Source organism: Pimephales promelas, chromosome 9, assembly GCF_988280905.1.
Source record: "Pimephales promelas chromosome 9, fPimPro1.hap1.1, whole genome shotgun sequence".
Lineage (NCBI taxonomy): Eukaryota > Metazoa > Chordata > Actinopteri > Cypriniformes > Leuciscidae > Pimephales > Pimephales promelas.
Window position 1 is genome coordinate 6,853,475 of NC_142777.1, and position 27,005 is coordinate 6,880,479.

At 37.8% G+C, this 27,005-nt stretch overlaps 1 protein-coding gene across 1 annotated transcript; it reads left to right on the forward strand.

Moving 5' to 3' along the window:
• The first annotated feature begins 4,480 nt into the window (after positions 1-4,480).
• On the forward strand, positions 4,481-26,813 carry vamp7 (vesicle associated membrane protein 7). Its single transcript, XM_039694198.2, has 8 exons — positions 4,481-4,685; positions 5,894-6,064; positions 6,149-6,206; positions 6,280-6,417; positions 22,400-22,490; positions 22,571-22,638; positions 22,726-22,818; positions 26,519-26,813. Exons 2-8 carry the CDS (start codon positions 5,919-5,921, stop codon positions 26,585-26,587), a joined length of 663 nt encoding a protein of 220 aa, XP_039550132.1. The 5' UTR covers positions 4,481-4,685; positions 5,894-5,918; the 3' UTR covers positions 26,588-26,813.
• Positions 26,814-27,005: the final 192 nt, after the last annotated feature.

Consider the following 27,005-nt stretch of genomic DNA (forward strand, 5'->3'; position numbering starts at 1 on the left):
ATAATTGCAAAATATATATATTTTATATAGCACATTTCTGTCAAGCTCCTGCAGTTTACAGATGACACTGCACTATACACTGATACACATTTTGAGATTGTGAGGCAATAATTACAAACATTGCCAAAGGTGGAAAAAAAAAATCAGAAATGATGAGGAAGAGGGTAATTGAAATACATCAGTCTGTGAAGGGTTACAAAGCTATTTTAAAGGCTTTTGGACTCCAAAGAACCATAGTGGAGCCATTTTCTCCAAATGTAAAAAATAGAAAAAGAAAAAAAAAACTTGGCACAGTAGCAAGCCTTCCTAGAAGTGGCTGATCATCCAAAATTTCTCCAAAAGCAAATGATGACTCTTCCAAAAATTTACAAAACACAGGGGAACAACATCGAAGTAACTGCAAGCCACTCTTGCATCAATAAATGTCAGTGCTTATGAGTCAACTATTTGAAATACACTAGCCAGAAATGGCATCTATTGATCTGTGCTGTGACAAAAAACATTACTAACCAAGAAGAACATTAAGGCTCCTAATTTTATCTTGTCACTTGCGCATGCACAACTCTTAGGGTGTATTCACACCAGGAAAGTCCGATAGTTCACTTGCTTTGGTCCGGACCAAATTTTTTTTTGGTACGGTTCGCTTTCACACTGCTCTTTTTGCAAGTGAACCAAAATTTGTATACAAAACCACACGTGTGCTAAAGAAGAACTGAAGCGAACAATGAACCTTTCGTCTAATAAAACATCGGTACCTAGTCAACCGTTCTCTGAGATTTGTTTTCATGATAATCGAATGTAAAGAGTTTTATCTCTAAAAACTGTTTAGCGTATAATGCTAGTACTGGGGGCATTGACTAAGTAAAAAGAAATCGCTAGTTTATACCACTAACAAGGCTCAAAATAGCCCCACACAAACGCAGTAACATAATGAGGGTCCATACATGCAAAACGAAGCATTGAGAACTTTGTAAGTGTACAGACCGTTTAATGAGAAGATACGTTATAAAGACAGTTCACTTCGTGTATACAGACAGGAGCCATCTTAGAAAATAGTCTCGATAAGTCAAACCACGAACGTCGTGCTGAGTGAGCTGAACTGTATAAAGTTCTGCGAACTTCGGAACTGTATGAACGGCGTTCGGAGATCGACTTATCGAGACTATTTTCTAAGATGGCTCCTGCTGTGTATACATGAAGTGAACTGTCTTTATAACATATCTTCTTATTAAACGGTCTGACTATTAAACACAAAATACTCCCACTTAGCATCTTTTGGACAAAAATGGCCCCGTTGAAACCCATTAAAACTGCTATTTTTAATCCAATTGCCATAACTATAAAATTATGCAATCTTGGTTAACAGGCTTTCATTATGGTGGCTTCAAAATTTACATTTTTAATATTTTTTACCAGATCGTGCCATTTTTTCCAGATTTGGCATATAAAGCAAATCATCACTTCATTGTCTTTTTCTGCTGTTTTCGGCTTATGCATATTAGCCAATTAGATACATTATGAAGCTATAATTGTGGGTGTGTTGGTATGGATGTCAGAGTGTGGTTTGTATGCGTGTACTGAAAATTATATGTGTGTGTGTGTGTGTGCGCGTGTGTGTGAACAGTTTGAAATAAATAAATTATATTGTACTGGAAATCACAAATCCCACCCCATGTAAATGAGTCATATCCTTGGTAGTCACAGACCCTGCCATTTGAAAACTGATTAAGCTCAAAAAGTTACTGAGCTTATGAATAATTTTTTATTTAAAAACATTTCTTATTACTTGTTTGCACATTTTCAGTTGTTGTTTCTTTTGTACAAAGATAAAAGGTGAGCTTGATTTAGATGTTCAGAAGCCCCTCAACACCTAGTTATTGTTTTCAACACGAGAAAATGATGATTGTTTTGTCTGGTACATTTTAGTTGTGCTCTCACAGCCAAACCTATAAATATGTGCTTGAGGACCTTGTCATTTCATAGTTTGCAAGATGAAGAGACGTTTCATAGCAAGGTAAGCTCTGGAGCTAGTTGTGCCCACCAACAGTGAGCACCCAGATACACATGAAAGTAAGGATGAAGAGTTGACTTCAGAGGATGAAGTCGAGTTTGCATTGGAGTCTGACTCTGATAGCTCTTGTTTCTTTGATGCCAGCACTGAGAGGGAGAACACAGAAAAGACAGCAGATCCTCAGTGGAATTGAAAAAATGGGCAGATTCTCTGGTCTTCCACTCACACTGAGGCACAGCACTACAAAACTGCCAAGGGTATGTCCCACACAATATGCCCGCATCACAACTTTGCACTTCATCACCAAAGAAATCATTCAGATTCTTCTGGAGAACACCAATTTACAGGGGAGGTGTTTTGTGACAGATTGGATTGATTTCAATTCCACAGACACTCAGGCATAGATCGGGCTGCTGATTCTGGCCGGCGTGTACATGTCCCGAAATGAATCGACAAGAAGCCTGTGGGATGTGGAAAACGAACGTTCCATTTTCCGAACCACTGTGTCCCACCGTAAATTCAAACTTCTAAGTTCCACCCGGAGGTTCAATGACAGGATGACACGACCTGCACGTTACATGCACGACAAGCTAGCTGCATTTCAGACCGTTTGGGAGAAGTGGACACATCGCCTTCCCCTGCTGTTCAAACCCAGGTCAGGATGTCTGTGTGGATGAGCAGCTCGTCCCTTTCAAAGGCAGATGCGGATTTCGCCAGTACATACCCAGAAGCCTGCCAAGCATGGCATAAAGATTGGGATCACCTGTGACGTCACCACATACTATGCATGGAAGTTGCAAATATACACGGGGAAGTCTCCTGGAAGTCCTGGGGAGGTGAACCAAGGAAATAGGGTCGACGGAGGGGCTCCTAGGGGGAACACTGTGACCTGCGACAATTTTTTCACCTCCTATGGACTGGTGGAGGAGCTTCTAAAGAGGAAGATGTCGGCCCTAGTCGGTACAATTCGCAAAAAAAGCCAGAACTTTTGCCCCCAAAGCTTCTGCAGACAAAGCATAGGGCACTCCTGTCCTTCTTCTTTGCTTTTACTTATTTATAATGATTGCTTGCTAATATAAATGTGAAATGTCTTTAATCACCAATTAGAAAGCACAAAAAATGTGCACATGAATAAAATATTGTAAATCAATCATTATTGTTATTACAGTGATATTGGCTTTGATATCATCCACCCATATTCAAACACAGGCACACCAGCTCATTAATGATGTCAAATAGCATTGGTCCTCACAACTGTCATGACTGATCTCTTCAAACACTCATTACTTGTTGAATGGTTAAACTATATAGTGTGTAAAAATAAAATCCACAATGAGTAAATAATATAAGGTGGCTACATTCTAGGAGAAAATGTGGAACCTTCAACTTCTTGACTCACTTTTAAAGGGATACTCCACCGTTTTCACATATGAAACTATGTTATTTCCTTAGCTAAGACGAGTCGAGCAAGTACTTGGGAGCACTTCAACTCAGAGCATGTATCTATGGACTCGGCACAGTATTATCATCACTCCGGAGAGTGAGAGGGAGAAGAGGACTTTTCACAAGTGATGATATTACTGCGCCGAGAGTCGAAGTGCTCCCAAGCACTTGCTGTGGTATTCCGCCATACAATATAGTTATCCATTTTACACGATTAGAAAAACGCAACATTTTATCTTGTGTCACCGTCCTAGGTTGAGTTACACTGCTCGAGTAACTGTATTTAAATAGGGAAAACGTGGAGGTGTTTGGTCGCTTCTCTGCTTGGCCCATAGCCTATTGAATGAACTGGGCTAGTTAAGTGCGATCAGAGTGTCTCGCGATTGAGTGCACCCAATGAGACGAGAGAGGTGTGTAACAACTCGTTTTAGTTAAGGGAATAACATGGGAAAAAATGGTGGACTATCCCTTTAAATAACCATTTATGCCAAGAGGAGAATTGTCCGACATGATTGCATAATACTTTCATGTTTAGTGGGTTAGCCTATTAATATTTTTTTTTCTGATGAAGTTTTATGAGCTGTTTAATTCATAACATGTCATCGAATTGTTTATCAACATTTTTAAAAATGAAAATGATGGAAGTTAATGACATAATTGTCTTTTTTGGGGAAACAATCCTTTTATTGTCATCAAGCTGAGATTCCAGTGCTCCTGTTTGATACATGTATTAATAAGGCATCTTTGAGTAAAATCCGAGTATCATTTGATTATCTGTTTGCTGGCCCGAGTGTTTGGTAATCAAAATATGGTCACCCTACAGTGCTTGCAAAAAATGTTAGTCATTTGGGACCATTAACTGTTTGGTTAAAGACATTCTTCAAATTATCTTCTTTTGTATTCATCAGAAATACAGGTTTGAAACTACTTGAGTTTGAGTACATGATGACAGAATTTTTATTTTTGGGTGAGCTATTCCTTTAAAGAACCCTGTCGCGCGTGTCTGACGCAAGGCGGAAATCTTTTCGTGGTCGCACGATTGTGACGTTTCACGGAAAACAGTGACGTTGGTTCATATCTGTATTTACGTTGACTGCTGTTATTTTTAATAGTATCATGTTTATGATTTCAACCATGTTTGTCAGGCAATGAAAGTTCTGTTTATGGCCACTTCCTTTTAAAGACATCAAAGAGCGGAGCGCGAGCGGCTGTTAGATCATCAGAATACCAGGTAACGTTAACTGAATGTTACACAAAAGATGATCACTTGGTTGATCATCATGTCATTAGATCATTTAATCTAATTCACAGTCATTTCTTATCTGACTAATCTCATGCTGGAAATGATACTCTATGATTTCTCATCGTTTTGATTTCCTAATATTTAGCCCGATGATTGACGGCAGCTCTCACTGTAGTTCGGTTACTAACTTTAGCTGAAAAAAAAAAAAAAAAAACACTTTTTCACATATGACATTTGAAATTTACACATGCATATCATTACCTATGACCGATCGATTTTAAGTCAGATAAACTAAAAGCTCACGAAGGCAAATGTTACACGTTAATGTAACAAAATGAAATCGCACTGTAATGTTCTCTAATGAATTCATATACGTTACTGCACTACTGCAAGCAAATGTCAGAACACATTCAGAATAACTAGACTTTCCATCACGAAGACAAGCTTGAACAGTAAAATATGATTCTATGTAAACACAGAGGGGAAAAGACAAAGATGGCATAATGTTTGGCATAATGTTTTATTTGTCTATTTTCTCTGTAATTTTCTTTCAGTATTCATGATTTAGAATATCAAACTGCCAAATATGATTGTCAAGTCCTGCATGAATTTAGTGTTCCATGTATTATATGTCTTACATAAAGATTTAAACCATCAGTTTTCTATTCCACCTCTCAACACTGCTGTACTCAAGCATGTGACTGGCCGAGCACAATTGGACATTTACACATAAATTTGACATTTAAGTGGATGTATAAAAAGTATCTCCCAAAATGATACAATTATTTGGTAAGTAGTCTTGTGGTGACAAACCTTTTGTTGCCATCAGCCACCATGGATTCAAAATAATGATTTTTCACCCAAAGGCCACAAATTTACAGTAATGATCATATTTAATTTAACCTACAAAAATCTTGGAATTTTTTTAAAGGAAATTTGCATTCAAAATCCACGTTTCTCTTCAGACTGAGTGGGCACAGCACTTGACAGGTGGTGACCAAAAATTCCCACTGGGATAATGGGCTTTGTTTATTATTGGTTCTTTGATGCTTACACTTCCTATATAAGGAGGTATACCGTATTATAAAGTGTAAACATTGATTAAATGTGTAGTATTGAAACAGAAGCACTCTCAGAAATGCCTTTTCTAATCTCATGTGAGTTGTCTCACATGTGTTTGTTTGTGAACCGTTCAGTGTTGGATCAGGTTTATTTGCGGTGATGGCTATCCTGTTTGCGGTGGTGGCTCGAGGATCGACCGTTTTGGCTAAACATGCGTGCTTCTCTGGCAACTTTCTGGAGGTGACGGAACAGATTCTGGCCAAGATCCCATCGGAAAACAACAAGCTCACGTATTCTCACGGCAGGTACGACTGACATTGTGCTGTTCGGCTAATGTTCGGTGACGTTTGTCAGTTCTGATGTTCTGATGCGCTTCTGTTGTTTCCCAGCTATCTCTTCCACTACATCTGCCACGAGAGGATCATCTATCTGTGCATCACTGATGACGTAAGTGCCTGCCTCGTGAGCTCCGTTTCTCTGCGGCTCCGCTCATATACTGAGCTGTACGTCTCTCTTGCAGGAGTTTGAGCGCTCCCGTGCGTTCGGCTTCCTCAATGAGGTGAAGAAGAGATTTCAGACCACCTACGGCTCGCGAGCTCAGACCGCGCTGCCCTACGCCATGAACAGTGAGTTTTCCAGCACGCTGGCTGCACAAATGGTACGTGCGTCTGCCGTATTTCTAAACATAACTGCCTCTTCATACTTTCTTAAGTTTGTCTGTGTGGTAAGACACAAAATGTGGTTTAGCTGAGGTTTAGCTGATCAACAGTGTTGCCAAACTCTTCCCTCTGAAAAGCTCTAAGAACAAACCTCAAAAGTGTCAGTATTTCACAAAAACATCCTACAGATACAGTAGTAGACAGATAAACAGAGCCATACTTGAAATGTGTACTTTAAATGTACAGTTTGAGAACTGTTACCTCTAATGTAATTTCTTAGTAGAAAGAATGTATTTGCTAAAAGCTTTTATCGCCATTCTCATGGTGACCTTGTACACAGCTTCTGTCAATCAGCTTACTCAGAAAATGAATTCAATGACAGCTGTTTTATTCAATCAAACCTTTATTACATGCAGGGTCCAGTTTTTAAATACATAAACAAAAAAATATATATATATACAGGACTCCAGACATTTTGCGACCAAAAATTGAGAGTGTGCGACTGAATTTTACATCCAGTCGCACATGTGCGACCAGTAAATTTGCCACACGTTAAACGCATGGTAAAGCGTGGAAGAGGCGCGTCAATGAATCCGTGACAAGAATAGCGCGCGTAAACGTTTGTGGGAAGGAGACGGAAACAAATATCACAAACTGATGTGCGTCTGAGCAATCAGCGATCTATCGACTCTTTAGTCGTTACCTAGCAACGAATGCAAACAAAATGAATGTGGAACGAAAATACGCCACTCATGTATGATTAGGACCGTGGAGCTGCAGCAGCGATCTGAACCATTGACAAAATAAAGCCCCGAACTTGCCAGTCGCGGGCCGATCTCGCAACACTGTTACTAGGAGAGCCAGTGAAGAAATCAATTGAATTCGCCTCAGAATTAACCCTTTAAGACCGACGGGAGCGTCGGCGCTCCGGTTTGCGTGTGTCTGTTTAACAGCCTATAGAAACTGAAACCAAGTGGCTAGCTCAATCATTCTTTTTGCATACAAAACCAGAGATGTAAAATTGTCAGATCAAGCCTCCAACATGCGCATGTTGCGTTGTTTTCACCCTCTAATGAGTCTGTACAAAATGCGCAAAATGCGTTTCTCAAAAAAATCACAAAAATGCATTGCACGTCTTTGCACACATGATCTGTAGATCTGCGATTGATAGTAACGCCTTCCGATGGCGCATTGAGGTATCACGTTCGGTGCACATGGCAGATCAAGCCTCAACATGCTCATGTTGCGCGGTTTCCACCATCTAATGGGTCTGTAATAATGCGCGTTTCCAAAAAAACACACAAAAATGCATTGCACGTCTTTGCACACATGTGCTATAGATCCGCAATTGGTAGTTGCGTCTTCCGATGACGGATCCATGGACTGATCACGACATCACTTCCTGTGCACTTTGACCCCAGCTTGTGTCGCATGTAGTGACGTCAGAAGCAGCGTCTTTTGGCCATGCGTTTGACTGAATATATAATAGGTTTGACTCGCACTTGACTCCCATCTGCTATATGTTCCTTCTTATCATTATTGTCTTTTCACCATTGCTTCATTCTATCATTTCTTTCTCGTTTATACACTCGCAAATACAAGCACATTCACACACACACGCACCCCCCCCCCACACACACACACACACGTGTGCGCATGCGCGCAACGTTATGTCAAAATGAAAGTACACGGACGCACCGAATTCCTTCTGCTCATTGCCTTTATTTATTTATTTTATATTTATTTTATTATTAATTGTTCTGACAGGGTCTATTTAATTTATATTCTAACCAATTCAATGTTTAATCAATGTTCAAAAGCAAAATGTTATCTGTTTGACCACAAATGTAATTGAATATTTTACATATGGCATTTTACTCCCCTTTTTTAAATGAGTGTATCTTAAAAACTAAGTGATGTAAACAGTTCAAATCAATTCTGTATAGTTTTAAACTGTTTTATGCACATTTTTCTCATTGACAAGTTTGAGGTTTACATTTATCATTTTTTTGTATTGAATAAAATATGGAGATTTTTTTTCAAAAAAATTGTTTTTCTTTTTGTTTATTGCATTTTTGAGATATTTATCTAGGTACTATTGATTTATTACAAACATAGCCTTCAAGTAGAGAAAGTAAGGATTATTTTGATGTATGGCATGTGAAAATGCTCAAAAGAATGACAGCACAGCATGTAAAAATAGAAAGATATACTCTGGTGGAACTGTTCTATGGCAGGTCATAAAGGGTTAATAACATCAACACCACGAGATCCAGTGAGAAACACTCCGATTCGGCGCAGAGTTCTGTTAAAAACCATATCAGATCAAACAGCGCTGACGTGGAAACCAGGAAAAACACTTATAGAAGGCTTTCAGTCCACAAATCAGCCTAACAGAACCATGAATTTAGGCAAGTTAACTCTTACCATAAATATGATAATGTGTAAGTAGCCTACTACACATCCTTTCCCAGCACTTCAATAATATCATATATAAATGTTTTATTTTTTTGTATTTTTTATGTGATTACCATACCAACACATTTTTTGTTCATCCTTTAAAGATTGTCCTTAAACGAAACATTTTAAGATGTTGGAAAACTCTTATTTAAACACTTAAAATAATAATAATAATACCATTGTAAACAGTAGGATGTTTATTGGCTATTTTCACTCCATATACATATTTTCACTACTTTTATTAATTAATATTAAGACATTATAAATGATAAAAACTAAAGTTAATTTCATCTACACCTACACCCTAAATTAAGCTTAGTGATTTATTGTTAGCCCCAGTGCTACCAGATTTTTTTTTTTTTTTATAGAACTGTGAGTTCTCATTTGAGGTGATGCTGCCCTCAACTTTGGGTCTGGAGCCCTGTGAAGTTAAAATAAAACAGCATATCATAATGTTAAGTCTATTTATTATTAAAGAATGTCAGTATTGCAGTTATTTTGTGGGAAATTTGAATAATTGCATTGCGAGCTTATTTAAGGCGTGCCCCTAAATTTTTTGCTTGCGCTCCTAAAATTTTCAGTCAGGGGCAACAGCGCTCCTAGTAAAAAAAGTTAGTCTGGAGCCCTGATATATATTAGGGCTGGGTAATAAATATCGATTTCTCGATATTAATCGATTCTCATTTTTACGAACCGATATCGATTCTTAAGTCTCAAGAATCGATTAGTCATCCTGTTTCATTTGAATGAATGGAACATTTTATCGCGGCTGTGCGCATTCAAAAAATCGCAATAATCTTTGTCCTTTGTTACTATTAATATAAAACAAAGTCTCAATTTTCAAATTACGTCCATTTTCTTTAGAAATTCAAAAACATAAATAGAGTTTTGGCGCTGTGGCGTGAGATGGCTCTGGCGCAGCTCAAGAGAAGCAGCAGCGCTGATCTCTCTTCCGGCTTAATAAACCAGTCACAGTGCGAAATAAACATGAAGGAGCATCTGAAAGTGTGTTAAAAGATAGAGTACAACTTATCGAAATCCGTATCATGTCACATTGATTCGCTCAATCAGCGTTTCAACCGTGGAAAGACGTCAGTTAAACAGCTTGTAATCAATGTCTTGTCATGTATCGTCATATTTACCTCAGAAGACCCACATCAACTCGTTAGTCTGATAGAAAAAAATGACTCCAGAGACGAGCATTTTGCTAAATATATACACTATATTACATATGCATTATAATCTTAATGTTCTTCAATAATTAATGCATATTTGAATAAATCTAGCAAGTTTTTATGACAGCCACCATTTAAATGTTTATATTTCATATAATCTTCTTATTATAAAAATAAATAAAAGTGTAATTTAAGTGATTCATTCATTATTACCTTCATATTTGAATAAATCTGGCAAGTTTTTATGACAGCCACCATTTAAATGTTTATATTTCATATAATCTTCTTATTATAAAAATAATAAAAGTGTAATTTAAGTGATTCATTCATTATTACCTTCATATTAGGCTAATGAAGCCTAGTAGGCTACAACTAGTCTCCCATAGTTTACAACATTAGTTAAGAGATTTAATTCCCTTGAGAAAAATTGCCATTTATTGTAACTGATATCCAAAATAATCGATATCGAATCGAATCGTAATCGAATCGAATTGAAAGCTTGTGAATCAAAATCGAATCGAATTGTGAAATTTGTCTCAATACCCAGCCCTAATATATATATACACCAATACATTACAAAAATACAAAAGTACCAGTGTTTCCACAACTTACACTGATAACGTGTAGTGTTAAACCTTATATTTGATAGGCCCATGATTATCTAATTTTTACAAGCAATAAGTCGGCAGACAAATCTGTATATAAGATTCCGTAACACAGCTTTAAATGTGTTATCTCCCACTAACCCTAAGTTACAAACCCTTCACTCGCACTATGCCATCTAGGTCTCCTTAATAAAATTCTTTGCATCATTGTAAGCTACTTGAAGCCTCTGTAAAGTAGATTTTTTATAACTTGTCCGCAACTGGGCAGTATAAAGTGGTGTAGTATGCTTTAAACAGTGATGTCTTAACTTTATCTGAACAAGAACCAAACTTACGCAAAATTATATTAGCCTGCATATTCAATATGCGACATTGCCGTTCAATGTCCTCATCATCTGTCATGTGCTCAGTTATAAAATGACCTAGATATTTCACTTTCGCACACACAGCAAGATCCTTATCAGTCAATTTAAAAAAGGGAAGATTTAAATTCCTGTCCTCCTTCGTTCTACAAATCAACACAACACTCTTATATAGCATTATATAAAATATCTTTCTCAAGACCTTAAAGGCAGACTGATCTCATGAAGTAGCGTGTGTATGACACGCCAATTTGTATTTCCATTTTTGGCGTGCTATCAAGACGCATAATCGCTTTTCAGCGTGTTTATGAACGCCGTTGACGTAACATTATATAAATATATGACTTACCTCAACCCCGTCCCTAAACCTAACCGTCACTGGGGTTAAAGGCATTTATGACTGTTCCCTTACCATCCTAGGAAAGAAAAAGATATGACTTACCTCAACCCCATCCCTAAACTTAACCGTCACTGGGGTTAATGGCATTTATGACTGGAGATTTGACGTTGTGTACGGACACGCGGAATGACGCGGACGTTAATGGCGTAGACAAGCACGCAAACACGCGGATACATGCGGATAGCTCAAAATGTGTAGAGATAACACGGCACTTGGCTCGAAAGTGGCGTGTATGTTTACGCAAAAGTCATGATGTCATGTTGTTAAAGGAGTCATAACCTGCAATTTTCACTTTTCCACGAGAATCAATGTATGTTATGGTTGCCTAACGATTATACATTGGCCCGGGAAGCCGATATTCAAAACTGAAGCGTTTGTTTACCCCAGGGTTCGTAAACCAGCCCACGTGCACGCGCACTCAAATACGAGATTTTAATTTCTCCCCCGACTTGACGTCAAGACGGGGCAGGATATACCATATATGGACACCGCAGACATACTGTATGCTGCAGGAAGCCCACGCTATCCCTTTCCCCCTCATATTCAGTCAATAAAGATGCAGAAATGTAGTGCACACGTGAGTTGCTCTGTGGTTGACTGCCAGAATCAACATTCAAATGTGTTTTCTCTACCAAAAACGGACCAAACCACCAGGAACCAGTGGATGAAATTAATTTTTAATGACGCTGTTCCAACAACCCTATCAACTTTAGGTGTCTGCGCTAAACATTTTACACAGGAATCCTTTACAACGTTCATTTCGAGTCGGACAATAATGCCTACAGAGTCAGAGTGCTGTATAGAGATGGAACAGGTATAGTTTAGCAGTTTAATTACGGTTATTATAACGTATTTGTCATCTGCTTGTATGTATCCATTATTTATTAATAGCCTACAAGTGTGCTGTTTCGGACCAGATCCGAATGATGATCAAACCATAGCTGTCAACATTGAACATTGAAAATAAGGGAGTTTTCCCGGAATCCATCCCCAAAATAAGGGATTAAAGCACTAATCCTTAAAAGTCTAAAGAGTTCATAACTAACGTAAGCCTATGTGTGAGAGAGAAAGAGACAGTGTCATTTAAAGAAAAAAAAAATCTACATTTGGATTAGCAGTGTGTTGCTCTTGCATTTGGACAACAATTTCTACTGTTAGCCTATCACACATCTTCTAAAATCCGCAAAATAGGGAAGTGGGCTGTCTGTTTACTTCAATTACATTTACACATTTTGTGCAGCTTTAAAGAGCCTATTTAGCCTGATGGTGGACCATCACTCAGAAGACACACTATCCTATCTTTATATCCTCATGAGGCCCAGAACGGTTTTTTTTTTTCTAGTTTTTTTTTCTTCTTCATGTAATCACATTGTTAAGAGCATAAGAAACAAATGGAAAAAAATAAAATATATTTTATTCATATATTTGAAAATCGATTTATGATAATTATTATTTGTTTAAATTACATTGATATCTGAATTTATGTAAAAACCTAGACTTTCAAACATCAAAATGTAATTTATTAATATGTATTCGAGTACAAAATGACATACAGCTAGTCTAAACATAGTTTCCTATTTTTTATTTATTTTTTTGCCTGGAAACGCAAAGAAATTCCAGGCAAAAAACACGCTTGCCTGTCGCGTGAAAAATAGGCGTCAGTTCTATTTCTAGCATGCACGCGTTTTCTGGAGACGCGCGTGTCACGCAGGCAGCGTGCAAGCTCTAATCTAATGGGAGCCGAAATAAAAACGTACACGCCACGCAGCCAGTGTGTCTCCGGCCAGTGCGCGCGGCACCGCATCCGAGGTTAAACGACTTCAAGCCGAATCTGTCCGAGCTCGTACGTCTCACACAAAAATACGGGATATTTTACGGGAAAATTCTAAAACGGGAAGACAGCGGGAAAAGAGCTAAAATACGTGAGAAACCCGGAAAAAACGGGAGGGTTGACAGCTATGGATCAAACACATACTGATGAGTTTAATAAAGTTTATTGTACATCACACAAAAGATGAAGCGTCAGTTTTACCTCAGAAAATCACCGTAAGAGCTGAGTAAACACAGTAAGTTATAAGAAGTGCGTGAACGTGAAACAAGGCAAAAACAACACATGATAGCAAACGTTGATCTCTATAACAAAAAAGTAGACTACATCTCCGTTAATGTAATCTACATTAAATAAAAGGTAAACTTATGTGGGAGAAAATAGCAACAAACGTTTTAGCTTGTTACTGATGTTAATGTAGCCTATGTCTCAGTCAAAATTATTTTCTTTACTATTCAGAGACATGTTGATGTAGACGTCCTTCCATTGACTCAATATCTTCCGTTTCCAGCTCTGGTTCAGAGTCTGGCTCAAACATATATGGTTGAATTCCGTAGGTCGCGGCCAGGTCGGGTTCATTCATTCACAACTTGCGCCATGATGTTATTTTGGAATGATATGCTGAAGTTACCTGCGGTGTCAAGCCCCCTCCTTCCTGCAACCAATCAACACGCCCCTCATTTGCATTATTAAAATGACCGTCCACGACAGCCAAAATATCGCATCAGATCTCGCGAGACAAGAATGCATTCAGAAATAAGGGTCAGAGGAGCTCTGTGTTTATTTTTTTTCCACTTTTCTTTTTTAGAAGGGCCTGAAAAACTATAATAGAGCGTGGGTATCCAAGGTAATACTTGGTTATATGACTCCTTTAAGGCGAGACACGGCAGGCAAAAACATCGTTTTTTTTCCACTGGTCAATTTTGAGATTTTGGGATATTTGACTTCAATAACATGTATTCTTTCAGACTTGAAAAAAAGTCCGAAATACATATTTAGGTCTTTATTTTACTACACTTTGTCAGTTTGCGCCAGTAGATTTCTCATAAATTCAACAAAAGTTGCGTTCTAAATGATCGCGCTGCTCCGCGATCGCTGCATACACCCTGTCATCACATACAAAGCACATCTCTCTCCTTTCCAATGCTGTCAGGTCCAAATATGGTCATTTCCTTTTAATCAACATCCATTCGTGGAAGCAAAAGTGGGGATTTGTTTACCTCGGAGATTAACGTGATTCGTCAATCGTCACATGGTATGCTTTGACGCTTGCTGATTTGGTTTAGCTTTCCGCGGGACTTTCTGAATGAATGAATGAAAATGACTTCACGTCAGTCATCGAAAAGATTACAGCAGTTGTCACTTGCTAGGGGGAAAAGGAAAATTAGTGATGTATTACCCTGTGAAATGCCCTCGGGAAGCGCATCTGAACGCAAGCTGTCGATGGGAAGCCAATCTATAAATAAAGATGAAGCGCACGCAACACAACAGTGGCTGCTTATTTGGCAATGTTGTTTTATTCAGTTGTCATTTTTCATGTAAATTGTTATAAACGATAACTTGGCCAGTTATTTTGCTTGTTAGCAATGTTTTCATGTAGAAATGTGTGGAATTTTAGAATATAAATTTTTAAAGCCCGTTTTCTCAAAATGACTTTTTTCTCATACTCAAAGTCTGAAATCTCCACTTCAGTAGCACCTATATACACCAAACTTTCCAGTCTTGTACCTAGTTATATTATGAAGACATTTACAGAGGGATTTGTAAATATATTATTCCTAGGCTGATTTATGTAACATTTTATCCCAAAAAACATGGCGAAAATCATTTTTTTAAAACTATTGATGGTATATTCTGATTTACAGGATAACAAAAGTAGATATCCATAAATCCTTCTGTAATTTTTCCCCATCTATTATATGAACACAATGAAAAAAAAATTTGAACCTGGCTTTATGCAATAGTCAGATTTCGTTGTTTTAAAGATATGCAAATTAGTGCATATTTAATCAGATAATGCCTCATTTGAATATTTAAACATTAAATTACAGAAAACTTGTAATACATTTTTTTCTCATCTTAATGTAGGTAATCAACTGGGAAAGTTTCATGGTGATATCTGCATTATCTAATTATATATGCGCTAATTTGCATATATTAAAAAAAAACTAAATCTTAGTATTGGAAAAAAAAAGCCAGGTTCAAAATTCTTTTTTCATTGTGTTCACATATTAGATAAGAAAAAAATTACAGAGGGATTTATGGATATCTACTTTTGTTATCTTGTAAATCAGAATATACTGCCAATTGCCTTAAAAATATTTATGCCATGTTTTGTGGAATAAAATGTTCAATAAATCAGGCTAAGAATAATATATTTACAAATCCCTCTGTAAATGTCTTCATAATATAACCAGGTACAAGACTGCAAAGTTTGGTGTATATAGGTGCTATTGAAGTGGAGATTTCGGACTTGGAGTATGAGAGAAAAGTCATTTTGATAAAACTGGCCTTAAAGATTTAGCATCAGCCAACGAGATTGCGCATTTAGAGTTAAATCCCCCCTTTTACTTTCGCTATTGGTTGCTGATAAAAAGGAAATGACCATATTTGGATCCAAAAGCGTTGTACAGGAGAAAGAGAGCTTTCTAACTGTGTGTGTAATGACAGGGTGCAGATCGCGATCGCTGAGCAGCAGGATGATTTAAAACGACAACTTTTGAAGAATTCATGAGAAATCTACAGACGCAAACAGACAAAGTGTAGTAAAATAAAGACCTAAATGTGTATTTCGGACTTTTGACCACAAGTCTGAAAGAAAATATGTTATTGAAGACAAATATCCAAAAATCTCAAAATTGACCAGTGAAAAAAAAACGATGCAATGTTTTGTCGTGTCTCGCCTTAAACAGAACAAATGGTTAACAGCTGTTGGAGACCAGCACTACTAGGGCTAAGATCCACAAGATCATCTGCATTCAAAATGTGGTTCACCAACATGTTCCTAACCATACAACCAGTTTCACACGCATTCAAGCATTTAGATAAGTCGTCTATGCAAAGATTAAAAAAGATTCCTCCTTGTCGCACACCATTACTAACCCCAAAAGGTGCAGAAACTTTAATGCCCCATTTTACGAGATGGTAATCCATGAAATCCAGGGGGAGGAGTTGGATCCAGATCATAATTAATGCTTGTCCTGATGGGAAATCTTTATTCTTATACCCCAGCTGACACCTCAGGTAACCACACCCCCGGTATCCTACCTCTAATACCGGTACCACTTTCTGTTGTGGGTTCACCAACACCATGAAAATTGACATTAAAACAGTTTTTCGAACTCTTGCACAGCTAAAAATGTCTTTTAACCCCATCACTCTGACCGACACTCAAACCACGACAGTTGTATGACACGACCCAAATGTCCATGGGGGTCACTAATGAATGATCATACTACCCGAAAGCACACACACATATCCCCAGCAAGGGATATGATTTTTCACACAGGTATATATAAAAATAAATGTATTATACGTTTTTGAAAATGTTATGTTAAATTATGCAAATTAGGCATTATCTCATTAAATATGCGCAATTTGGGCATTCTGAACATATGATAAAGCCAGGTGCAAAATGATTTTTTTCATTTTGCTTACACACAAGATGAAAAAAAAAAAAGTTCAGGGGGATATCAGGATACATTCTTTCATTACCTAGGAAATCAAAATAAACAGTTTGTAACTGTTTGTAGTTTTTTATAAAAAAAAATATCACATAAATCAGTTAAATGTCACATAAATCAGGCCAGGAATGATTTATTTAAAAAATCCCTCTGAAAATATCTTCAGATACTGGTAAGTGTATAACTGGAAAGTTTGGTTTACATGGGTGTTACATAGGCTGAGATATTTGTACTGGAGAATGACAAAACTCATTTTGAGAAAAAGGCATCTAAAGATTTAAGTAGGGAATTTAATATATTTCTATTGGACAAAAATTCTCAAAAATAGAATAAATGCTCAGGTACTTAGTAATAATAATATACAATATCTCAATGAAATGAAAATTTCAAAGCTCATTAGAACTGATTATTTGATAACCTGGCAGGCATAAAGCCTATAACTGCTGTAACTCAATGAATTAACATTGGCAGAGTACACCACATGATGTGCCTGAGCGAATCACAATAGCAGAAACCAGCAGTAGCCAGTGAGATTTCGTCATTAGGTTTAAATCACTCTTTGGACATTCACGATTGGTTATTGATAGAAAGGAAATGCCCATATTTGTGTTACAAAGCGTTGTGCACGAGATTCAGAGCTTTACAATGATACCGCTCATGACAGACTTCAGTAAACACACAGACCGCGGCTTGACGCGTTGAAATGCTAACTTCTTGGTAAATTCAGGAGAATTTTACTGCTGCAAGTAAACTAAATGTAATAAAATAAACATTTTAAATAGATTTTTTCAAGGTTTTCTATATAGCAGCTTGAAAGAACACATATTGAAGTAGTAAATGGTATCCCAAAATCTTAAAACTGATCACTGCATGAAAAATCGATTATTTTGGCTGCCATGTCTCGCCTTAAATGTAAATAGTTTTTCTCTGTTTATCAACTTTAACTTACCATTGTGAAAGGTGATTTTCCTTTTTGATCACGTTTTCTTGCTTGGTTGGTTGTTGGGCTCATGAACAATAATCAGTTGATACACAGAATCCTTTTAAAAGTAGACGGTCATACGCTATAATTCTGCGTAAACCCTAACCCAGTGGTTCTCAACTGGTTTGACCACGGGACACACATTTTCCCATGGTCATTAAGGCTCAACACAAATTTTTAGGAATTTGACTGGTGACGATCTGCTTCATTAGCATAGAGCCACACATAGTCCGCCATGTGTATATAAACTAAGTCTCCATAGGCTCCCGGCACTGAGGACAGGAAGTTTATTTATGAAGGAAATGTTGTTGCCGGAGAATCCAAAGCACAAACTGTAAAGGCTCCACCCCTCTTCTGGAAAGGAGGTGGAGAGCAGCAGCTCATTTGCATTTAAATTTACACACACAAAAACTGCGTATTTTTGCTAACACCCAAATAGGGGCAAATTGGACAAGCTATAATAAATGATCTGTGGGGTAATTTGAGTTGAAACTTCAGACACATTCTGTGATGATAATATGTCCCCTTTAAGGCTACAGAAAGTAAAGTAACCCTGGTAAATACATAATCCCAACATGAACTGTTTATTAAACAAATTCATCCTGATTTCCATAAAACATCCAAATGAATAGGATGGCCTGCAAACCCGTGACATACCAGCTACATAATATATTGATACTTTTTGGTAATTTCATGACTTAGTAATTGACAATGTAATTAAGACATTGCATGTTCGAAATTTAGCTATTTATATAGTGAATTGATATACAGCGTGCGCAGTATTACGTTTGACAAGACAGGAAAGTTCGTATTTCTGAGGTGAGAGACTTTTTATTTTGTAACAAATAACATTAGCATAATGACACTGACATATAGCCGGACAACATGTCATCTCATCTGAGTGCAGATACTGAATAAGTACAATGCATTTCTTCACTTAAACTACGTCTGACAGAAGAGTCAACAACTTTGTCATGATCGTCTTTCAAAATAAACGTTTCGCGTCAGAAAAGCATTTAGAATAAAGTTTTTTGTTTGGTTGTTGTTTTCTTCGACTACACACTCCTCGAGCCGCTCAGAAAGGTCTTGCAACCAGTTGAGAAACCCTGCTCTGAACTACACTACTGTTGATATGGGTCGTATAGCTTTAGAATTAAGAAGCATGTGATGGTGTTGAGCTTTAGTTTAGATCTTATTCAATACTTTTCACATGATTGTGTTAAGTAATAATTAGAGAAAAGTGTATCCTGTGAAAAAAATTCCAAGTATGCATTTAGCAGACACTTTGAATTTTCAGTAATCCGAAGAAACCTGGAGTAACCCGGCTTCAGTGACTCTAATACAAGTGGAAACAAAGTGACTCTTCACCCACAATCAAAGAACTATATTCCTATTTGAAATTGGAAATTTCTACAACATAACAGGCATTGACCAATGAGTCAGGTCCAGTTGTGCTCTGGGAAATACACTTCGCTGTTTTTCTATTTGATTTCTAACACCCTCGAAATGCATTTTACTCATTCCTATTTATCAAACAATAAATTAAAATATTCTCTCTCTCTCTCTCTCTCTCTCTATATATATATATATATATATATATATATATATATATATATATATATATATATACACTCACCTAAAGGATTATTAGGAACACCATACTAATATGTGACATGATGTGTTTGACCGCCTTTCGCCTTCAGAATTGCCTTAATTCTACGTGGCATTGATTCAACAAGGTGCTGAAAGCATTCTTTAGAAATGTTGGCCCATATTGATAGGATAGCATCATGCAGTTAATGGAGATTTGTGGGATGCACATCCAGGGCATGAAGCTCCTGTTCCACCACATTCCAAAGATGCTCTATTGGGTTGAGATCTGGTGACTGTGGGGGCCATTTTAGTACAGTCAACTCATTGGCATTTTCAAGAAACCAGTTTGAAATTTTTCGAGCTTTGTGACCTGGTGCATCATCCTGCTGGAAGTACCTATCAGAGGATGGGTACCTATCTGGCGCGTTATGCGCGAATGATTTAGTTAGTGCCATTTGTGCATTCATGCGTTTGACGCGAATTCGCGTCTGCCGCCCGAGTTGAAAAATCCGAACTTTGCCGTGAATTCGCGCCGCATTAACCAATCAGGAGCCTAGCTGCTTGCTCACGTGGTGAAGTGTATGGATGCTTCAATACATTATTTTGTAATATGACTAAATGCATGGTGGGATTATGCACAACAAAGCAAATATTTTATCACTTAAAACATTATTTCTATATACGAGACATGTTCATTTTGTTATTCATTCCATGTTATTCATTCCATATCTAGATTATATGAAATAGTATTATGATGTAAAGACAATCCACACATGTGCATAAATTCGTGTCTAGACGTGAGAGAGAGAAAAAAATCACAGGACAGGTTAATAACTTTTGGAAGCTGGCTCTATTTATTATCAAAACAAAAATTAATGACAGCTAGATTAGGTGGATGAGGGTGAGTGTGATCCTCGCTCCGATGCGGGACAACAGGTCATCAAACTGGGCGCGGGACAGACGGAAGTACCGCGGCCGTCATCCAGGCGCAACTCCTGGAGCGAGCAAATGGTGAAACTAGCCAAACGGTTTGCCTCCGAAAGGTCCGGTGGACACAAATACGGCGACAATGATCCCCACGCCGCTGTTCTAGCTCTCCAGAGCAAATACAGTGCGGTGAATCTCTTCGATGAATGCTCGATCAACATAAACAAAGATGGCCGTCAACGGGTTTCAGTTTTAAATTTCGCTTCAAACTTTTTATTTTACCCGCGTCAGTCTTCGCTCGAATTTAACACAAAGTGGTCAAGGGTCAAACTAGGCGCGGTAGATGCGAATTTGACTCGCTATTCGCATCCGGTGTGAACGTAGTTTAATACTACTCTTATCAAATCTTCTCCCTCCTACTATCAACCGTGAAAATGGGGGAGGTATAGCTAATATTTTTAAAATTTCTTTTCAGTGTCAACAGTCATCCTATGGTGACTAAGCTTCTTTTGAATATCTTTGTGCTGTCCCTAAAAGTTGTCCAAAAATCCTGCTGCTGACTGCATTTAGATGTCCTATTTTATCAGTTGCAGTCTTCATTGAATTTTTCTATGAATTGCTCTCTGAAATCTGTGTTCACTTTGACAGCATTGTTATGTCAGGTGATTTCAACATCCATGTAGATAACCCTGAAAACCCGCATGCAAGAGAATTTCTGGTGCTGATCGATGCCTTCAATCTGACACAACATATACAAGGCTCCACTCAATCTCAGGGCCATACACTCGATCTTGTCATCACAAAGGATGTAACTGTCTCCACATCTGTTGCGGATTTAACTTCATCTGATCACTGTTGTATTTTCTTTGAAGCCTGCTTGTTCCCCTATCGTCAGAATAACTCTATTACAGACTGATCTCATGAAGTAGCGTGTGTATGCCACGCCAATTCGTATTTCCATTTTTGCCGTGCTATCAAGACGCATAATCGCTTTTCAGCGTGTTTATGAACGGCGTTGACTTAACGTTATATAAATATATGACTTACCTCAACCCCGTCCCTAAACCTAACCATCACTGGGGTTAATGGCATTTATGACTGTTCCCTTACCATCCTAGGAAAGAAAAAGATATGACTTACCTCAACCCCATCCCTAAACTTAACCGTCACTGGGGTTAATGGCATTTATGACTGGAGATTTGACTGTGTGTACGGACACGCGGAATGACGCGGACATTAATGGCGTAGACATACACGCATAGACGCGTATACACGCGGATAGCTCAAAATGCGTAGAGATAACACGCCACGTGACTCGAAAGTGGCGTGTATGTTTACGCAAAAGTCATGATGTCATGTTGTCAATTATGATCAAAAAGAGAGCTATAAATGACAAAACTTGTGTTCTTTTTAAGCAATCACTCTTTCAGTCCAAAAGTTTATTCCCAAAGACTGCTGATGACTTGTTGGAGGATTTTAATTTAAGAATGACAAATATAATGGATGACATTGCTCCTTGAAAACTGAAAGAAATGTTATAAATCCAAACTTAATTCAGACTATCTGATCCATAACGGGACACTTTACGAATAGCGAATACAATTCTGTAATTTGTAAAGCAAGACAATTTAATTTCTCCACTTCTATTAATAGTAAAGCAAATAACTCCCGTGCACTATTCTCCACCATTGAGAACTGAAAAAATGGTCATATAATGCCATTTTTGTACAAGTTAATACAGGCTATATCAATAACCTGAAGTTGCCCTCAGCCTAGAGACTGTTCTCAACTGCTGTGTCAAATACAAATAACTCCTAAAAAATAAATTCATCATTTACTCACCCTCATGTCATTGTATGCATTTCTGTCTTCTGTAGAACTCAAAATAATTCTCATTTTTGAGTAGGTATGAACAGAATATTTGTTGCCATGTATTGACATGCATGTGTTTTGCTGTTATCGTTAGAAACATCACTCAGATCCCAAAGGCTCAGAAAGACTGACGGAAACACAGATGCAGGTAGACGACCTGAAAGGCATTATGGTCCGGAACATTGGTGAGACTGAGTCACTTGGAACACTTTTATAAATGTCAGTGAACGTTTGAGTGAATATGTGCTGCACTGTGCTACTGTAGATCTCGTAGCTCAGAGAGGAGAGCGGCTTGAACTGCTCATCGATAAAACCGAGAACTTGATGGATTCTGTGAGTTTTGGTTTTGTCTCGTTTGAAACATATTTGTTTGTCACTGTATAATATGTATGCTGATTTAAGTTTCTCTTGTCTGTGCAGTCTGTCACCTTTAAAACAACAAGCCGTAACCTGGCCCACGCCATGTGTATGAAGAACATGAAGTTAACAATCATCGTTGTAATAGTCGTGCTGGTAAGTTCTGGAGCGGACTGTAGGTTTATTGTCAGTACGTCTCACTGCAGTAATGGACAAGCCCAAGAGCGACACATCACTATATAGCAAAACACTATATAGTCAGATTTACTAAACCCTCTTTTGGCATTGAAAAACTAATGTCAGGATTTACTAAAGACAAAAGGTGTAAAATTAGCACTAAAAATGTGTGGACACAGTTATTTTTTGCGGCTGACCTTATTGCACATGCATTTGTTGTTATGGGAGGAGAATATCAGGGCTCCAGACTAACTTTTTTTACTAGGAGCGCTGTTGCCCCTGACTGAAAATTTTAGGAGCGCAAGCAGAAAATTTAGGGGCACACCTTAAATCAGCTTGCAGTGCAATTATTCAAATTTCCCCCAAAATAACTGTAATACTGACAAATTCTTTAATAATAAATAGACTTAACATTATGATATGCTGTTTTATTTCAAGTTCACAGGGCTCCAGACTCAAAGTTGAGGGCAGCACCACCTCAAATGAGAACTCACAGCGAGTTCTACTTAAAAAAAAAAAAAAAATTCCATATTCTGGTAGCACTGGGGCTGACAATAAATCACTAAGCTTAATTTAGGGTGTAGATGAAATTAACTTTAGTTATTATCATTTATAATGTCTTAATATTAATTAATAAAAGTAGTGAAAATATGTAGGCTATATGGATTATGGAGTGAAAATAGCCAATAAACATCCTACCGATAGCCTAATATTATTATTTTTTAAGTGTTTAAATAAGAGTTTTCCAACATCTTAAAATTTTTCTTTTTAGGACAATCTTTAAACATTCCCACAGACGTTAACGCGCGCTATTCTTGTCACGGATTCATTGACGCGCCTCTTCCACGCTTTACCATGCGTTTAACGTGTGGCAAATTTACTGGTCGCACATGTGCGACTGGATGTAAAATTCAGTCGCACACTCTCAAATTTTGGTTGCAAAATGCGACCATTTGGTCGCAGTCTGGAGCCCTGAATATATAAATGAAGCAAGGTGATTTACTAAGGTTTACGCTTGTCTGTTTTTTTTGCGCCATTATTTACCACACCACAAAAGCTTGTCTTAAACCGGACGCTATTTTGCGCTGCTCTTGGTAAATTCTATTGGTCATTATGTAATTGGTCCGGCTACTTCTGTTCTTTAATTTTTCCATCAGTAGATCACAAGCAGAACTTTACACTCCCATCTGTGCTTTTGCCCTGTTTAGTAAAGCTGGACCTATATCTCAATTTTTTTTTTTAGAAGACTGATTTTCTCCCCATTTAAACCTTATAAAATGTTTAGTGCAATAAATCAAAATAAAAAATCATGTTAAAAATATTCAAGACATGTTCTCCTCACTATTTCATAAATCAGGGGTAGGCAAGTTCTGTCCTATAGAGTTTAGCTCCAACCCTAATCAAACACACCTGAACAAGCTAATTAATGTCTTCAGGATCACGAACCCCTTAGACCCCGTTTACATGACAACGAAAACGTTTTACGTGAAAACGTAAAAATATTTTATCAGATCGTTACCTTTCGTTTACACGGCGACGGCATTTTTGAGGCTTAAAAACGCAAAAAAGTGAAACCACCCTACAGAGTGGAAATCTTAAAAACGCTCCACCGCCGTGTTCCCGTGTAAACGGTAAAAACGCAAAAGTCTGCTTGACAGTGAAGGTTGTACGCAGGCGCGTGGACTTGGTGTTGTTGTAGTATGCACTCCTCGCCACCTTAAGGGCATACTACATTGAATTTTACACACTTTTGCGTCACCATTTGCACGGATTTCCCACACTAAAAAAAGGCTCGTCTAAACGCAGAATAAAAAGTGATGACGCAACGCCAATTATGCGTTTTCTCTTCAGAATCGTTTCCGTGTAAACATAGCCTTATTTACACTGCGCATTACAGCTGTGACACGGCTACCGGAGTTGATCGCGCCCACTCTAGTCGATGCTTGTGTTTACACCAGCGGCGCATTTCTGAAGCGACCCAAAAGCGGCTCTCTGCGCCATTTCACTAAACGTAGGCGCAGAGTTTATTTGCAACAGACGCCGCGTCCAACCCGCTTCGCCCAGTAAATACAAAATAGAAGTTAAAAAACACTGTAAATTTCAAAATGAGCACTCTGTGCAGACTATATTGTATTGCACACCAATATATCCTTGGTAGAAACCGTAGACTGTAAGGCAGAAACCAAAAAATCAGGAAAAAACACGTCGGACAGGCAAATCACATGGTCAGTCGCTTCTGAAATGCTCCTGGTGTGAGTTGGCACCGCGTGGAGGACAGAACAAAACCTCATCGGAGCCATAACGTGCCGCAGACGTGTAAATAAGGTTCTGCAACTTAAATCGTAAAACCTTTTGCGTTTTGGACGTTCGTTTGCATGACAACAGCATTTTGGGTGCAAGTTTTTTAAAAACGGTCTCCGTGTAAACAAAAACGTGAATCTCTGAAGACGATGACGTCATGCATGATCCACACATATTACGTGTTCAGTCTATAGTGTTTACTGTATTCTGTTGCAGAAAACAGTTTGTTTTTTTTGGTTTGTTTTCACGGATCTGTGTTAATGGCGATAGTATTGACAATGATGTCGTCTGTACGTGAAAACCTCAAAGGAAAAACTTCTCTGTTTTAAACAAATCGTTGTCGTGTAAATGTACCCTGAGGCTACAGGCAGGTGAGGGTTTATCAGCTAAACTCTGCAGGAAAGCGGCTCTCCAGGACCCAACTTGCCCAGCCCTGCACTATATGATTCTTAGAAAGACTGATATGCAATGATACTTCTGTCAACATTTTTCACTTTTTCTTCTGCCACTGTTTGAGCTTTTGTTATGATCTTGCTCTGTCATGCTGGTCAAATTACACAAGAACAGCAATGTTTAATATTGCCAAGAAGCTGCAATGCATTCATTTTAATGGACAGAGATAACTATAAACAAGCTATACATTCAAAACAGATTATAATACCAAAAAAGTACATATAACTGTATTACATTTTTTGCGACAACTTGTCCCTAAACTGTGTAAATGAATGAATGTCCAGTACAAAGAGTTATTTTATTACAAACTGTATGGTCATATACAGTGGAGGCTTAAATTTTGAATATACTTTTTCCAAGTAATCCACTATAAACAGTTTCTTCCAGAACTGCTAAATAAAACTATTAAATTAGAGCACAGGCATCTGTAGCTATAGTTCTACTGCAATTGAAAGATTGCAATTAATTCTGTCCTCAGTATTAATACCTGTCCTCAGTATTAAAACCTGTCCTCAGTATTAATACCTACCCTGAGTATTAATACCTTTCCTCAGTATTAAAACCTGTCCTCAGTATTATAACCTTTCCTCAGTATTAAAACCTGTCCTCAGTATTAATACCTTTCCTCAGTATTAATACCTGTCCTCAGTATTAATACCTGTCCTCAGTATTAAAACCTGTCCTGAGTATAAATACCGGCCCTGAGTATTAAAACCTGTCCTCAGTATTAATACCTTTCCTCAGTAGTGCTCATTGGCTTTTAGCGAATATCTGTGGAATCATTCGTGCCACTTTTTGACATCCTGTGGGGAAAATGTTGTAACATTCTTAATAAAATGCTTTAACTGCATGTGAGGAGGTCAGACGTACAGTAGACATTGATTCCAGTTAATAGTGTTCTTCTGGTTTTGTCTTATCGTCTCAGGTAGTGCTGTATTTTATCGTGACAGCTGCCTGTGGAGGACTCAGCTGGCCCAGCTGTCGGAAGCAGTAGAAACCTTTAGTATGCAAGTCCACTCACCTCAGAGACTTACACAGGACCGCACTAAACTCCTGCAGTGTTTCCTGTGCGCTTACAAACCACACATCATTGTCTTTTCACGTTGATGTTAACCGTCTAGTTTTGATTCTTTGAGTTTTTTTCACGGTGTTTTAATGCAGTTCTAAAGGATGGGGAGTTTAAAGGAGAAGTCCACCAATAAATGAAAATTCTGTTGTAATTCTTTTTTCTGCAAAACACAGGAGGTGTTAATTCACACTGCTCATCATCATTACTATATTACGAAAATAGAAGGGGATTTATTCTGTTAAGTTAAAAAAAGAAAGTGCCATAAAAGTTGTCCACATTATTCATGCAGTATAGACAGTGTTTTCTGAAGCCATATAATCGTTTTGTGTGAGGACCAAAATTG